The sequence below is a fragment of the Lottia gigantea genome (assembly GCF_000327385.1).
Source record: "Lottia gigantea unplaced genomic scaffold LOTGIsca_9, whole genome shotgun sequence".
Classification (NCBI taxonomy): domain Eukaryota; kingdom Metazoa; phylum Mollusca; class Gastropoda; family Lottiidae; genus Lottia; species Lottia gigantea.
In genome coordinates, this window is record NW_008710950.1 from 923,889 (window position 1) to 944,358 (window position 20,470).

Below are 20,470 nucleotides of genomic sequence, written 5' to 3' on the forward strand. Positions count from 1 at the left end.
GGTACTCTAAACGATTTTTACGAAACATAAAAAATTCCACCTTAGCACAGATAGCAGCTAAAAACAGACTTTATGCCGAAGTACCTCCAGGTTTAAGAAGTGCTCAATGTTTGTCCAGTAGATGCAAAACATGTCCCTTTATATCAGAAACTCATTATTTTGTAAACAACTCTACGAATAAAAGGTACCCGATCCAGGAACATCTAACATGTGAACATTTGAATGTAATATATTTAATTTCATGCAAGAAATGCCCCAAACAATATGTAGGAGAAACTAGGAGGAACTCGCTTTAATGCTCATAGGTCAGACATCAAATTAAAGAAAGACAAGCCTGTTTCTAATCATTTCAACCTCGACGACCATTCAATAGACGATCTCACCCTAATCCCAATTGAGCGTATAGAAATTGACTTGTCCGAAGATGAAACTACCAAATTCCGTCAATCTAGGGAGGCCTATTGGATTGAGACATTAAATACAGCAAGACCTATAGGACTAAATATTCATCATAATGTAGGCATAGCACCCTTTGTTGTCCCGTTTAATACAACCAGCAATCGAGCAAGCAAGATAGTTCATGCCCACTATAAGAGCCTTCAAGAGAAATTCCCCCATGTCTATAAGCAGAAAATGATAGTTGCATATTCAAAAAATAAGAACTTAAATGATAATATTGTTCATAGTAAACTAAAAACAATCAGTACATAACAGATACTATACTTCTCGCCCATCGGGCGAGTTACTTTTTCTAATTTCAGATCAGAATAAGAACAGAAGAAAACCCAATATCAAGACCCTTAATCCTAATTTCTAAATAAAGTGTCTGCTCCACCCTAGGCCTGTACATTTGGGAGAATCAAACCCTCCCTTCCCCAAAATCTAAACATAGTCGTTTTGTGAAGTGCCAAACTCTAGCGGATGAGTATAACCGGTAGTAGTCTACTTTCAATTTTAGTAGCTCAAAATTTTCATGGTCATCATATAATGAATTTTTTTAGGAGACATTGAGAATTGGTCAGGCTTTCATTCGACATATTGGAAAGCTTTCAACGAGATTCTGGAAAAAGTTATAGAAGGTTGAATTTCGTGTTTTAACATGGGAAGAGATGGCAAATGAATTAGTGGAGTTAGTCCATTTGAACATCCGGTTTTGAGGCTTATTTAGAGTTAAATCCCTTTGACAAGGAGCAATTATTGATTTATATTTCCGTTAGTTTCCGTGAATTTCCGGATTATGTAAATGAAGTAGGTCACGTTACCTTATATGGTAAACGTTCAAGAATGCAGAAGTTGACTTTACAACTCTCAAGAATACAGTGGTCGAACTTACATCTTTCACGAATGCAAAGTCAAGAAGACATATTTGATAATGTCAATAATGCAAAGTTAAGAATTCATTTTCGTAAAGGAAAGTTTGAATGGTGTCTGATGTGAAATAAAGTTTGAAAAGTAAACTATCAATATCTCTACTTTGTAATAAGTACATTGACTTTTTGATTTTAGGAAGGTTTATTTTGTAATTGTGTAATGTTGAAATATGACTTTGTAAAGTCGAGGCCTTGTTTTCAAATTTGACTTTGTGAATACTTTTGGCAACGACCCCCTTCTATGGTCATGGAAACATTTGACTTGGTTTAAACAGTATTTATTTCAAAACAAATGTACAGTGGTGTAACCTATTTTCGTGGATATAAGGATTCAACACCGAATTTCGTCAAAGTTAAAAAAACGGAAAATTTTTTTTATGTCTTAGATGTTTCCTCAGATATTCTACAAAATAATAGAAATTGGTTTGTTTCGATTTTCTTAATGAATCCTTCACTTTGACCCATATTTCACCAACTCGGGAACGGCGGCAGAATGCGTCACCTATTTTCGTGTACAATGTTTGATCTATAAATTATATAAATTAGTCTAGATAAACACGTTGTATGGATACCGGGTGGTATAATTAACTTCTCTTAGTATTTATCTTTAATATCAATTCATTATAACTAGTGACAATTCATTCAAAGAACCACGATTTAAAAAAAAAATAGTGACTGACAAAATAAGATACGTAGCGTGATTTATTGCTAAAAGTCACTGAAACAACATAAGAATATGGTCCACTTTGTGTTCCATAGAAATTTTCTGCTGACACGGAATCCGCTAGTTGATCACGTGACTTCATTCGTTGGATTATATTCTAGCAGACGACATTTGGAATTCCGATTACCGCTTGGGATTATAATGAAATTCGGCCGATAAAAAATGGTGACGTTTGGTAATAAGTGAAATCCGCCATTTTGACCAATGATTTTGGTTGAGTAATTTTAAGAGCCACTTTGACTATTGTATTTGGGGTCATTTTGACTAATTTTGACTTTTAGGGCCATTTTGACATGGGGACATTTCGGTTTAGTGCCAAGTTGACTTTAACCTAAGATAACTAGCTTCAGGAGTAGATTACAATTTAATTTTATTCACTGAAATCCAGTTTCAGCACTGCATTTATCTGGGGTCTAAATGTACCCCACCATAATAGCATGGTGTGTTTCAATTTAAAAGGGTAACATATCCGCTAATTGTGATTGTTGCACATTAGACTGATCATTAGCAGGTTAAAAATTCATTCAGCTACAATGTTTGAAATAACCAAACTGCTATCTTCGATGGCATTTTGGAAATTCGAAAAAATCGGTGCTGGGGTCCCGAAATACCCCAAGGGTTTTAAGAGGAAATGAAGCTCGTTTTCTGTTGCGTTAAGGTTACAAACAATACATAGTCGGGTGTTTCTTTTAGCCTTAACAAACCTGCCACTTTCAATATTTAAACAATGTGAACTGCACCTAAAACGTGATAATGCTACTCGATATTTTTCTATAACAATACAGTTTAAATAGGGTTGCATTTTAAAATCAACAGTGAATAAATGATGATAAAACAGTTTGCTACATTTGTTTCTTCAGCTGTTCCAGACTTGTACATATTGATCTAATAGCCTTTGTTTCATAATAGTAAGTACATGTTTAGAGATAATATAATCTTAGTAATCCCAGAGTACAGTTAAGCCTAGTGTATCTAACAGACATTTTAATTTATAGCACCGGTTATCCCCTCGTCTATAGTTAGCTGATATTCTAACTGATTTATAAATAAAACTTAATAAATTATCATTAAGCAGTATGTTTATCCAGTATTTTATATAAGTACGCGCCTTTTGACACCCTGGGGTATCCGCCCTAATTCATTAATAACAGCAGCTGTAGGCGTTGAGGATTTCATTCCCAGTATTCTTTGCAGAACTTAAGGTGCACTGTATCAATTTCCTTTGCAGTATGGAATCCCCAAACAAGTGCACCGTAAGAGAGAACAGACCCTACATACGAATCAAATAATTTACATTTCTGACTAATATCTACATAAACACCATCAAAGACATTATACAATTGCAATAATGATTTAGATCCTTTAACTGCTATTGCTTTCTGAGCAGTGTTAAATTTACCATTCATACTAAGTTCAATACCTAAGTAATTAAAAGGTTTAACAATTTCCAAGGGTAGACTGTCGTAGTAAAAATCATAACTTGTAACTGAATGGCTTTTTGGAAAACCATAACTTTAGATTTATTTATGTTTACTTCAAGTTTCCATTGGTCACAATAGGTTTTCAAGTCAACTAATTGCTTTTGTAGGCCTGCTTGTGATCGTGACAATAAGGTGGTATCGTCTGCATACGTCAAACATGGAATTATCAAATTGTTAATAATTACAGGATCATACACATTTTCACTTAAAAATTCATCAAAGTCATTTAAATACAGTAAAAATAACAAAGGGGATAAGTTGTCTCCTTGTTTTACTCCAGATAATGAGTTGAAAGGTTTTTGACCTTTGACATCGATATTTTACACATAACTCTATGTTACTATACATTGATGAAATCGATGTTAACATTTTTGTGCTTGAACTGTATGATTCCAGTTTTGCAAGTAATAATAGTATTTGAGTATTTGAATCAAATCGTCAATAGAACATGTCAAAAACTAAAAACAATTTCGTACAAATTGGGGAATATCTAATTTCCATCAGTAAACGAAAATAAGATACAAGCTAATGACTTCGATTTTCGTATTTTTAAAGCATCGTAATTCGTTTCTATTATTGTATGAACCTATATCAACATTCTTGCAGGATACCGATCTCATGGGTCATGCAAGTGAAATATCTTGTATGTAGGCTATACGAATAGGCCCGAATTTTAACAATTTTTGGTATGTTAACGTATAATTTTGAGTACATCGATTAACATGATTTTTTGATGAACGATTTTTGAGTTAATTGATTTTGATCTATCCAAAATAAACGAATTTGGCATGTGAATACGAACGAGACAGCGGTTGTAACCTGATGTTGATGGACTTTGGCATGTTATGTATTTTGTTGAGAAATTTTAGCGATTTTTCTTCGAAATGTATTGGTGATCACTATAGAAAAAATTTCTTCTGCTTTTGTCGAAATTTGTAATCTCTTCCACCGATTATTGTTTTGACATTAATTTGGTTGTAATTATTTACATCTGGTTATTATTTAAGGTTTTGTAAACTTTTTATGATTATCAGGGACACTGATTTGCACCATTCTAATTTTCAGATCTGCGTTTCGTGCAATTCCACTAAAACGGGGCGTTTTATGACTTCACCATCAAGAAGTTTCTTATATATTATTTTCAGATTTTGCGAAGGTTTAAATGGAATTACATGAACCTCAGACGTCGTATTGAAGATTGGAATGGTGAAAATTGATCTTTTAAGTGTTCCCAATACATATTGAAGTTAAGAAAACCTCTGAGACAATCTCTTTAATATTGCACAAATGACATGAAAAAAATTGTATTCATAATTATAATGTATTTTTAATGAAAAAGGCGTAAAACACTTTTTTTGCTTCTGAATGCGTTAGACAATAATGTACATTATGCATTTGGTAAGTTCGCCACAACGTCAATGAGTACATTGAGAGAAGCACTTACTGTATAGAGGTTAAAGGGCGATAACTGACGTAAGCCTAAATCTTGAAAAAGCCTTAAATTTAATCAGAAGTAAACTAAACTTTCTCAAACCTTTCGACTTAGGTCCAGTAACATCCAGTTTAAGTTTCATCAAAATCGGTTGAAAACTAAGAGAGTAATAGCATATTTAAGATTTTGGGGCAAGGGCAATAACTCTGCTTCTAACGGTCGAAAATAGCTCAGATTCGAACTTGATCTTCGTTTTTTATGAATACGTATACACATACCGAATTTTATTAGATTCCGTCAAAAAATCTAGTTTTAAGAGCGTTTACAAGCAAATGTTGACGGACGGACGGACATGGGTGACGCCAATATACGCCCCCATTTCATGTGGGCGTCTAAAAACTAGATCTGTGGACGGTTCCGATGCAGTGCGTATCCGACCGGACACAGCGGCGAAACGTTGCATTTTAAAGTCATAGTGAGAAATAAAAACATGTTAACACAGTAAAAATTCGCTAAACCACTTAACGTTCGGTAGTGAAAAGTTTTAACACTCGGTAGTCAAAAGTCGATTTTTTATAATCGCTGTAAAACTGATAATAAACACCGCACAATAATAATGAAGATATATTTGAATAGATCTGGTCGAGGACAATAACTTATGTTCTGGTCAAAAGGTCAACAAAGGTAAAATAAAAGTAATATGAGCCTTTGAAGTTTCGAAAATTGCTGTTTTCGGACATGTGTAAAACCGGAAGTATATATCGGACATCAAAGATAAAGATAGCTTGCCAGGCAAGGTAATAAACGCCCACTGGCAGCTTTGACTTTTAACAAAAATATAAATATTTAGCAGTACAGTAACAATCCGTCAAGGATTGTCCCTTCTAGAGTATTTACAAGCTAAAATTTGAACGCGTTTTCAAGAACAAGGGCAACAACTCATACTAAATATTTTTCGTCAAAATCCATCAAGAATTGTGCCTTCTAGAGTGTTTACAAGCTAAAATTGAAAGTGTTTTCACGAACAAGGGCAATAACTCATACTAAATATTTTTCAATTTTTCTGATTTTCGATAGGGTTTATCCTTGGGCGATTACGAACACTCATACCAAATTTCATCAAAATCCGTCATGAATTGCACCTTCTAGAGTGTTTACGAGCGTTGCAAGAACAAGGGCAATAACTCATGGTAAATATTTTTCGATTCGTCTGATTTTCAATAGGGTTCATCCTTGGGAGATTACAAACAACCACACCGAGTTTCGTCGAAATCATTAAAGAATTGTGACTTGTAGAGTGTTTACGAGCAATTGTGGACGGACGGACGGACCAAATAGTGATTCATTTTTATGTAAAATTTCGATGGTGACAAATGGAAATTTGCGAGTTATAACAATTTCAAATATTTAAGGTAAACTTAAAAGTATCTCGGGTTTGCTACACCCACATTTGTGTTGTCTCTAATTATGTACAATGTTAAATAATGCTCAAAATTTGAAGTGTTTACAATCATTAGATCATTAGATATTTGTAGTTAAAAGATTTTTTAAGGCAACGGTGAATGCCTGTGGAATATAGACACCGTGAATTTACGCACAGTTACTACAAAATTTTCCAATTTTGAAAAGTGCAATTTTGATCAAAATACCAAAAAGAAGAGATCTTGCACTTTAAGAGATTCTGTCGTATGTTAATTAGGTCACGTGACATAGCTCTTCAAAGTTAAAAATCGCGATTTTCAAATGGCTGCAGACCGACAGTTAACGTTGCACAAGACAAATGATGGTATTTGTTGATAGATCTCGCCAAGAGCAACTTTTGTTCATGTGACACGGTCACCAAAGTTCAAGTTCACGAGATATGAAACATGAAAGTTTTTGTCGATATTGAAAAAAATCAATCGGAAATCGGCTCCCACACGATTGTTAGGAATCGTTCCTGATAATATAAACCTTTAAATAATGCAAATCCGATTAAACCCCGATCCCAAAAAGTACAGATTTTTTAGATGTCTTAGTGGTTTCCTCAGATATTCTACAAAATAATTAAAATTTCGATATTCTTTATGAATCCCTCACTTTGACCCATATTTCATGAGTAACCATTTGCTAAAAGTCATTGAAACAACATAAGAATATGGCCCACATTGTGTTCCATAAAATTTTTCTGCTGACACGGAATCCGCTAGTTGATCATGTGACTTCATTCGTAGGACTCATAGAGTTATACATCGATGGTAGGACTACATTCTAGCAGACGAAACCTGAAATTCCGATTACAGCTACGGATTATAAGGAAATTCGGCCGATAAAAAATTGCGACATCTGGTAATAACTGAGATCCGCCATTTTGTATTTGTCATAGTATACATTAATACATTTTACCTTGCTTGAAACTACTGGATTCCTACTACTAGCTGACATTGTACAAATAACACAGTTGGCCAAATGAGGGCTGGGGAAAGGTATGAATGCAGGAAATCAATCCAGTCATTTAATATCCGAGAGCATGAGCTATTCGCTACACAGAATCGGTGACTCAAATCATCAACCAGAAGTCCAAGTCTTAGTCTTATGAGTGCCATGAAAAATTCATCTATCATTCTCAATTTTTTCGGCCTTCCACATTTAACCTTTCTGTTGTCTTGTTTTATTTTTGCCTCTTCAATACTTTCAAAGAGCACTCTGAAGACACCTTGAGTTGGTAACCCAGTGTAAAATGCGAAGTCTTCATCTGTCTCCATGTCTTCCACAGTTAAACAAGGAAGGTTCACCTGGATGCCAAACTCAGCTTTCTCTGGTTTGTAAGAATAACGCCTGTCTGTTCAGTATCAACTGCAATACCAGTTGGGGTGGTTTTGTCTGACACTCTGAATGCCTCTGTCTGCTGAGACGTGAACTATCATACTACCGGTAGAAAAGAAAAGAAAAAAATAAGTTTTAGTTTAATACCAAAAGTGCTAAGAATCACAGCTGTCAATGTAATCTATATGCATAGTAAGACGTTTGGCAACACCAATTCAATAAGTAGACTTGTCATCAATATACATTTCAAAGTTATAAGACATTATAGCAATGTGTGATAAAATGACAGGGGAAATTCAGTTGACACTTACCGCTTAATTACAGCTTATTAATGCAGTCATGCCAGTGTCACAGTGATAATTTTTATTGCAGTGATAATGGTCTTAGCATGGTTTAATTCCTGTTGTTATGATTTTAAAGGAACACATACTTGTCCAACATAGTCGTGGAGATGTACAGACATGTCAATTTGTAGCATGTCTACGGAGCAAAAGTTTATTGGTTCGCTGTGTTCATCATCAAAGTTAGGATCTGCATTTTCCTTATCTTCAGTGGTACTGGAACCCTCTTCAACAGCATCACTAAGCTGTAAATGAAGTAAAACCATAAAGATAGAACTTAAGCTGATTCACTAGGTGGTTTTAATACCAAATTGAAACCATTTATTTGTAATAAATTGTAAGATTATGCAACCAATATATATTACTAGGTGGCCCAGGATTTCCCAAGACCCTTGTTAGTTTTATTTAGAAACAACCAGGAGCCTTTCAGCTTGATAGAATTCTGGAACAACATAGAAATCTGCAGTGTTCGTCTTACCTGGCTTAACGCGTAAACTTTGTGAGGAAATATTTTGGGCAATGGGTTTTCCAGTGTTGGTTCCGACACTTCAAGAAAATGTGCCGAACAAATCCTAGAGAAAGCATTTGGTTGCTAACACGCGATATCCATATCCGTCGGACTTTGTGATTTACAGGTAATCGATGGAGGCTAATACGGAGCCCATTGACAATCTTCCCGGTCGTATTATGGCAATTCACGACGCAAAAGTAAGCCTTTCCCATTGTTCAATGTAAAATTATTCTCCGAATCAGTTTGATAGTGTCACAGTATAACGTCAACTGGCATTAGACTAGCCAGAGCAAATTTAATTATCGTACCTTTAACGCAGAAGAGCGGTAGACATTCAGGGGCAGACAATTCACTTTTGGAAAGAGGCTATAGGCCTAACATGTTTTCAAACATTGGTAGGTTTCTTTTGGCTTTCAGTTTTTCAAAACAGACCATAATATGCAAAAATTGTTACATTCGCTGATTTAAGTCAAATTGAAAATCGGAATCGTAAATAGCCTAGTATGACCTCAGTGCTTAATACGGAGGTTTATCTAATAAAAATAAAGCCTGTAGAGATAAGTAATACTTTTCGACTTTCAACAATAAGCCCAGTATTCCAACGATTTTGTCTAGGCTTATTTCGGCTTTACCACTACTCCATTTCAAATGAATTTCAATGTGTATTTGATATTGTCTTCTGAAACTGATTTTTTGGTTGTATTCAATGAACATTGGGCCTATTTTTGATAATGATCGCTTATTAAGAAATAAACAGTTACAATAGATTGATTTTAACCGCTTGTAGTCTTAGTCCTGCCAATTGAAATAAGAGTTATCTCAAGTTTAACCTCCACTCTCTTTCCGCCAAAATAAAAAAACAAAACAAAAAAATAACGAGGTTACAACAGAGAGTATGAATTAAAGCTATCTGGTTACAGACGTTATTTGTGCAAATTTTGAAAGGTAAGTATGCTAAATAAGTTATGTGATTGACTTTAAGTTTTAAAGCTGTGATCTTATCCTATCATTATCGACTTAGGCCTATATTGCCATAGGCGTAGGCCTAGGCCTAGCCTGTTTTTTCACCTTCGGTGTTCGGAGTCGTACTTAGCTTCACAATCCAGACTTAGCCCTATCCCCCCTTAGCATCTAAATATCTTGAAATGAGAATTTCAGACATCGAAATCAAATTCTAGACTAAAATTGGCATGCTAAAACAAAAAACAAAAAGCCGACAATCTAGATTTTGCCTTCACTAAGTGACGGACGTCCCCCTTAACCAAAATTCAAAGCCTGTATTTCGAGTCAAAAATCTATTCTCAAAAGGTATAAGTAGTCCGAGATTGTCATCGGGTTGATGCAAATGCCAACAAATAAAAAAAATAAACTAGAACTGTTCTAATAACAGTACTGATGCAGGGCGTGTTACGACATTGAGGTACATACGAAGATGGTCTATTGCAATTACATTGATGTAAATACCTTTCTGCATCTCTAAATGCAAATGTCCAAAAGTGCTTGGAGTTTAAAGTATATCGACAAGGAATAAAAGAATGTTTGTCAATTAATAAAGACTAAGTTTGATGAAATCCGGATAAGAAATAAGAAATTTGGCAATGCGATATTTCCATCTAATTTATAATTGGATTATACACATACCTAGCAAGTTTGATTAAATTCGGATAAGAAATAAGAAAGTTGATAATGCGCATGCGCACATCAAAAATTTAATATTTCCATCAAATTTAGAATTGGATTATACACATACATACCAAGTTTTGTGAAATTCGAATAAGAAACAAGAAAGTATGTAATGCGCAAAAATTCAATATTTTCATCAAATTTAGAATTGGATATACATGCCAAGTTTGGTTAAAATCGGGTAAGAAATAAGAAAGTTGGAAAATTAAGTGGGGATATGCCTTTTTAATGTGCTTCCATAAGCTCAACTTGTGTCGGACACAAAAAATATTAGCATCATGTCAATAGTAAACATTAATGTAAATATCAACGTCATCCGAGGCCAAGTTCCTTTCAAAGTTTTAAGGAAATTGCAACATTTCCTTTAATGTGACTTTGACATCATCAAATGCCACATGAATTGAAACCATTTATTAAGTGCATTAATAATCTGAAAGTGGTATGGCGCTTAATCAATTAGGGTTTGAGATACAGCACTGCAAAAATGCCAAATTGACCATATTTAGATTTTATAAAATCAGAAGTTGTTGTTTGACCCCAAAGGTCAAAAGGTCACGAGAAGGTCAAGGGCAGCCTTTATCGCCATAGTCAATATAAAGGTCATCAAAGGTCAAGGTCATGAGTCAAGCTTTCAAACTCTGAAAAAAAAAACATTAGGTCGTACAAAAAAGGCAAAACCGAAATTCAAAATTATGCTTCCCATTTTTTGTAGACAGACATTAAACGTATTGTATGACACAAAGTTACGCAAATCGAATGATAAATGGCCTCTGAATAGCAATTTCTGCAAAATGAGGGAAACGAAAATGGCGGCCTACATGTTACTTCCGGTGCGATTTTTTTTAGTTTAGTAAGTTTGTATTAAGGCTGGTACTATAGTGCATATGTTATTTTGGACATAACTCAATTTCACCGGAAGTAATACCACCGGAAGTACTAACATCGAAACCGGAAGTGATAAAAAAATTTTGAATGTGTGCTTTTATTCCACTATGCTGGCAGTCTACACCATGTAAGTTTCAAGACAATCCACTAAATAACAACCGAAATAGTATTTTCTGATTAATTACGGCAAAAAAAAAAGTATGGAACGAATTTTCGAAAATTTGCTGAGAAAATTTTCGTTTTACATTTAAACTGTGATTAGCCACGAGTTAGAAAACGCCCTGCAAAAAATTAGAAAGAGGAGAGTAGGAAAGGTTTGGTTCTGTTATAATTGGTGCGGTAGTGGGAGAATTCTGTGTTCCTCTACAATTTTATACAGGCCAAATGATTATATTGTTTCGACTATAATCACCCCTAAACAGTGAACAATAATAGCCTGACGTGAACACTTATTAATTAACAGAATTTTACAACCGCTTGGTTTCTATGTTAAATAAAGACTTGATAATCGACATGGGCTAGAGCGAACTGACGTTATCGATTAGTCTTTCGGACTTCGTGCTATCTAGTTGTTACTTGCTAATAAAATATGGAAGGAAGGTTGCCATGGTAGGCTCAATAAATGTCTAAAGAAATATCCCGGATTTATCAATTGTAAGTTAGTCATATATATATATATATATATATATTTACACATTTAAAACTAGACACTCACCTAAAAGGTGGATATCTAACACGTGGGACTTATTATTGAGAATAACTGCTTGCATGAGCACACACCGAATGCTATGTGCTTATCTCGGTTTTGTTCGCGTGCTTACAATATCATTTATTTGTTCAAATTTTCGTGGTAGACCGACCTGCTACGGTGGTATAAGATACTCTTTATAAAAGCTTTTGACAGAATATCCAAAATCACAAGCATAGATGTTGGGTACAAACTATCTTTGGTCATTGGCTTGTTGAAAAAAATTTAATCTAGGAGGACGGGGAATGCAACTAACGCGATTTTGGCAGTGAAAGTTATTGTGACTAAGATATGCAGTGTCTTTAATCCTCCGTCCACTCTAACAGCTCATTTTGAGAATAATTGAGGGCATAATCCCATTAAATACTACGTGTATGTCCGCCGATTTTAAAATAACCCACACCGACCTGAAACCCCGGGAAGGGGTTTTCCTTGGGGGCAAATGAGACAAAAAGGGGGCTAGGAAGATTTGGGGGGGGGGGGGGGGGGTTCTGTTTAAGTGATTTTTGACTCGAAATACAGGCTTTGAATTTTTCAGACATCTATATTTGAAACATACGTCATGGTTTCCCGGGACTATATATAGGTGACAGACGACAAGATAAAGCAATATTATGCTGCGACTGAGGAAGTAGAACCCCGGGGAAGGGTCTTCCTTGGGGTAAATGAGAGAGGAAAAAGGGGTGAAGAAGTTTTTGGTTGAAACGATTTTAAAAATTTGTCGTTTTTGACAATTTTTTTTCATGAATTTGCCTTTATTTCATGTATTTTTTCGGACCCCCGTATTTAAAACAAACGTCCATGGTTTTCCGTGACTAGGCATATAATATATTATAGGAGACTGACGAAAAAGTAAAGCACTATTATATTGCGACTGGGGAAGGTGAACTCCGGGGAAGGGTCTTCCTTTGGGTAAATGAGAGAATAAAAGGGGTGAAGAATTTTTTGAGGGAAACGATTTTAAAAATTTGCCGTTTTTGACAATTTTTTTCCCATGAATTTGCCTTTATTTCGTGAATTTTATCGGACCCCGCATTTAAAACAAACGTGCATGGTTTCCCGTTATACTATACAGGAGACGGACGACAAAATAAAGCAATATTATACTGCGACTGGGGAAGGAGTAGGCTACCCCGGGGAAGGGTCTTCCTTGGGGTAAATGAGAGAGAAAAAAGGGGTGAAGAAGTTTTATTGGAAAAGATTTTAAAAATTGCCGTTTTTAACATTTTGAATAAAAAGCATTACTTTTCACCTAGGTGAATATTAATTTTTGATGAAAAGGTTTAATTAACTGATAATTCCTGTAATTTTGAATTAAAAACTTTAATTTCCTGTAATTTTTAATTTAAAACTTTCATTTTCACCTAGGTGCTAATTATTTTCACCTAGGTGAAAATAAGGTGATAATTCGTGTATTTTTTAATTAAAAACTTTAATTTCCACCTAGGTGAAAATAATTTCCACCTAGGTGATAATTCAACGAATCTTGTAAAAAATGTTTTCGATTAAAAATTCTTCAATTATCACCTTGCTGGTAAAAATTATTTTCACCTAGGTGAAAATTCAAGTTTTTAATTAAAAATTACAAGAATTATCACATACATAAAATACATACGCGTATGTTTTATCGGGATATTGCGAATTTACATATAGGCCTAATTATATGACGCTGGCTGGTTGGAATGTTCTTAACGGGTATGATGAAATAAAACAATAGATAAATCTTGTCGTTTTTCAATATGATATAGCAAATGTTTAGCCATCCCACTATGGCGAATTTGAACGTAAATTAAAGTAGGCTAAGCGCGCCATAATCTTTTTTTAAAATTTACACACCCCCGATGATGCGTTTATTCTAACACGATATTAAAGTACTTTACGATGGTTAGACATAGAGTTGATCCCTCAGAGAAATGGCTTGCCTCCCAGAAAAATTCCATTACTGCAACTAAGCACCTTACACCATTGCCATTCTGTATGTACTTGCCCCTTCAAACAATCAAGTCTTGCTACGGGCCTAGCCATTCTTATAAGACAACGTTAGGCTACCTATGCCTTAACACAATCTCAATATGACCTAGCAACCATTCGTTGAAACGTATTAAATTCATAATTGAATCAGTACTGGGATTATACTTAAATCCCGAGTATTACTTTTTGGCCCACCCGATATAAAGCGTAGATAAATATGCCTTTAGTTATAAGTCTATTTTATAATATTGCAGTAGGCTATTATACATAAATCGTTAAAGCGTTAAGGGAGAATAAACGCCAGATTTATCACCTAGGATCTTTATGTTTACGTAAAGTGTGAGGGTTTTTTTTTATATTAAAAATACATCGGAATATTACCCGTGTGAATTGGTTCGAACTTCATCGAATTCATCGTGTCCAAAATTGCTTGTATTTTGTGTGCAAATAATTAGTTTTCAATCACCCAGATAAGCCACCGTAAATATTGTAATATAAAATGTGTAGTTGTATTTTCTACAGGTAGCGTTTCATAAACAGCTGTATAGTGTAAAAGTTAGTGATTCACTGATATTAAAGCAAAGTTAAATGTGATGTGAATATGAGAATACATTTACGAAGAATTGTGCTGTTAGTGAGCATCATTAATACGATTTTTGTGTTAGTCTACTTTTTCAAATCACAAACAATATCTTTATCAGTCGATGGTGAACAAAGTCACCCGAGAGAAAGAGTTCTAACTGTGGGCCTACGTCCGCAGATACCAGTTCCTAGAGACAATCTCAGAAACATTGGTTCAACTTTGAAGTACATTGAACGAAAATCTGGAAGTTGTCAAAATGAAATAGAGAGACCAATCAATGTGGAGGACACAGAAACATGGCAAAAAGTGGGAGGCAAAACAAATACTTATGTCTTTTCAGCCTTTTTTGACGGAGTAAATAACCCTGTCATTCGGATACTTGCACTTACAGAAAGGGGTTCCTCACAAGGTCTATTTTGTCAGTTATGGTATAACGATACCAAAGAAGAATTACGAGTTATAGCACCAATAAAGAAACATATTCCTGAAGACCATTCCAAGAGGTAATGTTATTTTGATAAAATTTAAAACTAAAGTGTTAATTCAACTCTATATTTTTTATATTTCATTGAATCACACGTTTTACTGAATGATCTACCTTCGCCAATTCTTGTCCGATTTTACTTATGAGGCAAATTGACTGCAGTCAAAAGACTTCTTATTGCAAGTATGTCTACAGAATAGGTGTAAAGGCTAGGATGTTACTGTAAGGTGAAATAAAAATAAGACGATGTGACAACTTTCCAAACAATCCTCCCCATATCTCCTTCCTTCCATTACAATTTTCAGTCAGATTTTGGTGCTTCTTGCAATTCCAATAAAACTAGATTATCAGCGATGGTGACGTCATTAAACGGTTTAGTTGAATTGCAAGGAAAACCTCAGACGTTAAGCTGGACCTCCGTTGTTTTCGCCTATCGCAATGCTAACCACACTTCGGTGTGAAGCTTTGATGGAATGGCGGACCAATTTACTCAGACGTCTGATTGATAATTGGAATCTTGCAAATAGATTATCAGTGTCTCCGATACACATAAAGAGTTTATAAAACCTCTTTACAATCAGTTGAAGTGTAAATTTGAATCACTATCTTTCAGATATGCAGCTACAATATATTTGTGTAATTTGATGACAAAAGAAATACCCTATGCCGTGTCATTAACTAGTGCCAGATGCCAGAGACCAACAAATCTCTTACCAATCAACAATCAAATGCAGAAAGAGTTTCAATTTTCGTTGTGTTTAACTCCATTTAGTATACGATATAGCAGAGCATATGAACTGGTAGAAATGATAGAATTGAATCGTATTTTAGGAGTTGATAAATTCATCTTCTACAACTATTCTACTGGTGTAAATGTTGACGAGGTTCTAAAGCACTATACATCAAAAGGAATCGTTAAAGTTATTCAGTGGCATTTACCAGTCCGTGTAAATCAATGGCCCCAAAATCATAAGGAAGAAGTGCATTACTTTGGACAGCTAGCTTCATTAAATGATTGTCTCTACAGAAATCTGTATTCCAGTGAACATCTAGTCTACACAGATTTGGATGAATTTATAGTGCCTCGTAATGCTGATAATTACAAGGAGTTGATTCGTAAATTGGATACACGACCTTTATCAAATGGTGCCTTTATTTTCCGATGTGTGTTTTTTAGAAAAGAGTGGCCTCAAATAAAAGGTGATTTTAAAGGTCGGAAAGAAGCAGAAAAATTTAAATCGATTACGTTATTGACTACAAGTAGAGAAAAAAGGATATGGCCGACGTATCAAAGATCTAAGTACATTGTGAAACCTAAAGGTGTAGAAGTAGTCGGTATTCATAATATCTGGTCATATCGTTCTGGCTATTCATCTCTACCAATTGATTCAAGTAATGCCAGACTTCATCATTATAGAAGTTGGGAGAATCCTAATGATCAACAAGAAAGACAAGAGGATTTCATCATACACGAGAAATATAAAGATCGGTTGATAGAACAACTCAAATTAACATGGCGAAAGTTACCAAATGTTGTTCTAAATATTCCCATTCAAAATTACACATTCCCTTTGTGATATAGACTACATAAGCCTATAGAACAGAATTTTACTATTAAAACCACTAAAACATGTTTGTCGTTATCCATGCATGATTTGAATCTTGTAAATAGTGTTTTATGAATTCACATTCTTCTATCATGCAGAACGAATTCAAATGCATAACCTCAATTGCTTTTGACCTTTTCCCTTGTTTTGTATAAGCACGATATTCTAACATGTTGTTTGTGAGCTTGTTATTATTTTCATACATCTACAAATCTTCGTTAAAATTACTAATTAAAGAGATATTATGGTCATCTAATAATTATCTGTTATCATTTTTCTGTTGAATGATAAAAGCGGGAAAAATGCTGACATGTTTCCATCGATTCCATAAGATTGAAATTCACTGAATAAAATTGCTTTAAGCTAAGATTCCATAAACGCGTCATGCGGGTCCGTCATGCGGACATAAATGGCCCTTGCGGATCCGCCATGCGTCAAATATGATTCCATATGTGCGTTAAACGTATGCGTTATCTTTCTTTTGACACACGGACTTCTGGACAGATGGGTGCTTTGGTACATAAAAAAGACAGGGAATCCCCACAAAATACGTCACATTTTGGAGATCTCCGCGCGGAAAGGTGTCCGGATGCGCCAAAAATCGCTACACCCGGCGATTTTTTTTTGAGGCATGACGGAGACCGCTTCCGCATATATGGAATCATACCCTCTAAAACCAACCATTTCGATTTTTAACGCATGACGGATGACGCATGACGGATCCGCATGACGAGTATATGGAATCTTAGTTTTAGACAGAAAAAAGTACATATCTGCATTCTGCATTGCAAAAAGTGAAAAAAAAGACTCAATTTCAATTAAGCTGTGCAACCAAGCCGATCGTTAATTTTGTCCGCTTCACGTGACCTGGTGACGTCATATATGAAAAACAAGACAAGAAGCTCAGTACTCACACCACACCATCCAGGGCCGAGTTTCACCGCCATGTCATTCGACCCGACCAGATCTAACGAAGAATCAACAACCAAACCAACAACACCGAATCATCCTATTTGATCCAATCCAACTACCAACTACTACGACTACCAACAACTACCTAGTTTGCGATATCAGCATCCGCTGGAAGCGAACGTTAACTTGTCATCTACCTACCTACCTAGAAGCTCAATTGATTCAATGGGGAATACGAATACTCCCGTTAAACCCATCAGTTTTAGCCGACTCGCAACCCCTTCCTACGATCAGCTCGCGAATGTAATTTGTCTCTCAGGTGGAAGGACACTTGAAAGTTTCTCGAGTTAGTTGATAGCACAAACTCTCAGGTTGTTACTCGCAATAAAATTTACTGTCAATTTCTCTCAAATGGAAGGAGCACTGACAGTTCTCTTGCGAGTAAATCGCGAAGACTTGTCATTTTAACATTCAAAAGCGGATAATTCTGGACACACATGGATTTGAAGGCTCAAATTTCCAACACTATTACTGATTGAATTGGCTAACAAATTCCCGACTAATCTATGATTGGTCAAAAAAATGGGTCAACTTCCATTTAACGTAAACAGCCTGTAGCGAACGGGCCTTAGTTTATTGCCACATCCAACGACTAAACGCTTTCATAACAGCTATTCCACTGATAGGGGGAAACCGGGTTGGATAATCCGAAGATATTATCTCGACTTATGCCGGGACGGAACCCTAGACCTTCACAAGGGCACACAGGTCTACCGATTTTTCGACCTAACGCCGTACGATTTTTCGACGGCGTCAAATTATCGAACATCTGTCTCTAATCCAGCCTCTGATAGACATTTGGGCATTTGTAAGCTGGTATAGAGACAGAAATAATAAGCCGACTTAATTGGGAACATTCCTCATCTCTGCAGGTGCGAGGGTTTTAAACCTATTTGAATACCTCGGATCCGACAAACTCCGATATATTAGGCTTCATATGTGATATTGGAATTATCAACCAGCGGCCCCTGACTGACCCAGATAAATTGTGTGCCACCACGTTTTCAGTGACCATATAGTGAGCAGCAAGATGGAGGGAAAACTCTCTATTGACTGATGAAACAACATACGTCTGAAGAAAGGAGCAGCTATATAACTGTCTGTTTACGGCACATCCGAGATGGTCATATTTGCGAGCGGTTTTTGTGCTTTGCAGAGTCACCTGACCTAACTGGTTCCGGATTGACAAAGCAACTCTGAAAAATTCTGGAATTGAAATTGAAAACATGGTTGGGCATGGTTATGATGGAGCCAAAGCTATGTCCAATCATAAAATGGTGTACATGCGTGACGAATGTCCAGCCGCCATGTACACGCTTTGCGTCTCGCATTCGTTAGATTTGTGTCTCATGAAGGCGGGTGAGAATATTCGTAAGGCAGTCAGACTCATGCATGAGGTTGTATTGCAGTATTCTTCAATGACTGCAACACACGAATTCTGAATCTTGAATCGAAAATCATGAGTGTGAGTCTCTCTGGAAGTCTTGATTGCTGCGCTTGAAGTCACAAAGCAGTGAAGTTACAGGTGGTGCGCAGGCTATTCATCATGTCATTGAAAGTCCATGACTGCGTAACGGTCTTACAGCAAATGCGGACAGACGAGACAATATTCCACAACTCCTTGCACAGGGGAAATATTCTGATACGACCAAAATGCAGAAACATCGACCAAACCACCCCGCAGACACACCAGAAGAATACACCGACTGACGGTTTTCATCCCCTACCTTGATGCCAGCCTTAATCAGCTCAAGGAGAGATTTCAGTCCAACAGTGCCAAAGCGTATTCATTGAGCTTTTTAATCTGTATATGTAACGATTTAGATCAATCCGTGCTCGAGGTAGCAGCTGAATAATTTATCACTTTTCTTGCGGGGGGAGCAGACTATATGAGTGCAGAAGTGGTGCGATGGAAATCAATCACTTGCTACTCGACCAAGGCGGGTATTTGATGCTGCATTGGTTGCCGTGAAAATGGGTACCTATCCAGTTAAAGAAATGCTTTTAAGAATTTTCGCGACCTTGCCCGCAACAACAGCTACGGATGAACGCTGATTTAGTGCTCTGAAATTAATAAAAACATATTTACGATCAACTATAAAAGAATAACAACTAAATGGATTGGCTCATCTGTTCATCAATATGGATATCAAATTGATTCATGTGTATGTCATTCATGAATTCGGTACAATCGGGGACTTATGTTCTTTTAGTGCCGTGGTTTTTAACCACAATCTCATGTGGACGTATAATGCCGTCCCCTGTCCGGCCGTTCATCCAATAGTCCGTCCGTCTTCAGTTAGCTTGTGTACTCGATAGAATCTACAGTTTTTATATAATTTGGTGTGTATATGTATTTCTATTTCCATCTCCGACACTTAGACATGTGGGCGTATCTTGCTAAAATATTTTGAAAGTTACATTTCTGTTGGTTTTTTTTATACGCTCACTTAAAACATATAAAATATTTTATGAGCTAGAGCTCTTGTTCTTCAAAAACGCTTCAAAAAAATTTTGCCTGATTTTGATTAACTCTACTGAGTTATTGCAGATTTTCTTCAAATTTTAAGCTTCTGCAAAATTCTTGACGATTATTGATAAATCCTATTAAACCCGTCCCATCCCTCCTCCCCACCACCAATTTTTTTTAAAATAATTTCTATTCAAATAATAAGCCAGTGGCAAACTTACAAACTTTTATGATTGAAATTTGCATTTTTTTTTTTATCGCGAAAATGTAATTAATTATAAGAATACTCTTTCAGATTGCATAAAGTGAAAGATTGCGGCCTTTTATTTTAAGGAATTCTGATGATTATTCATTAACACATTAAATTACTACCAGACCTACTTTTCTTCTACCACCAGTCCAA

General features: G+C 35.7%; 1 protein-coding gene across 1 annotated transcript; it reads left to right on the top strand.

Moving 5' to 3' along the window:
• Nucleotides 1-14,552: 14,552 nt before the first annotated feature.
• On the top strand, nt 14,553-16,595 carry LOTGIDRAFT_155701 (hypothetical protein; the record flags this gene model as incomplete). Its single annotated transcript, XM_009068236.1, has 2 exons — nt 14,553-15,037; nt 15,632-16,595. 2 exons carry the CDS (start codon nt 14,553-14,555, stop codon nt 16,593-16,595), a joined length of 1,449 nt encoding a protein of 482 aa, XP_009066484.1.
• Nucleotides 16,596-20,470: the final 3,875 nt, after the last annotated feature.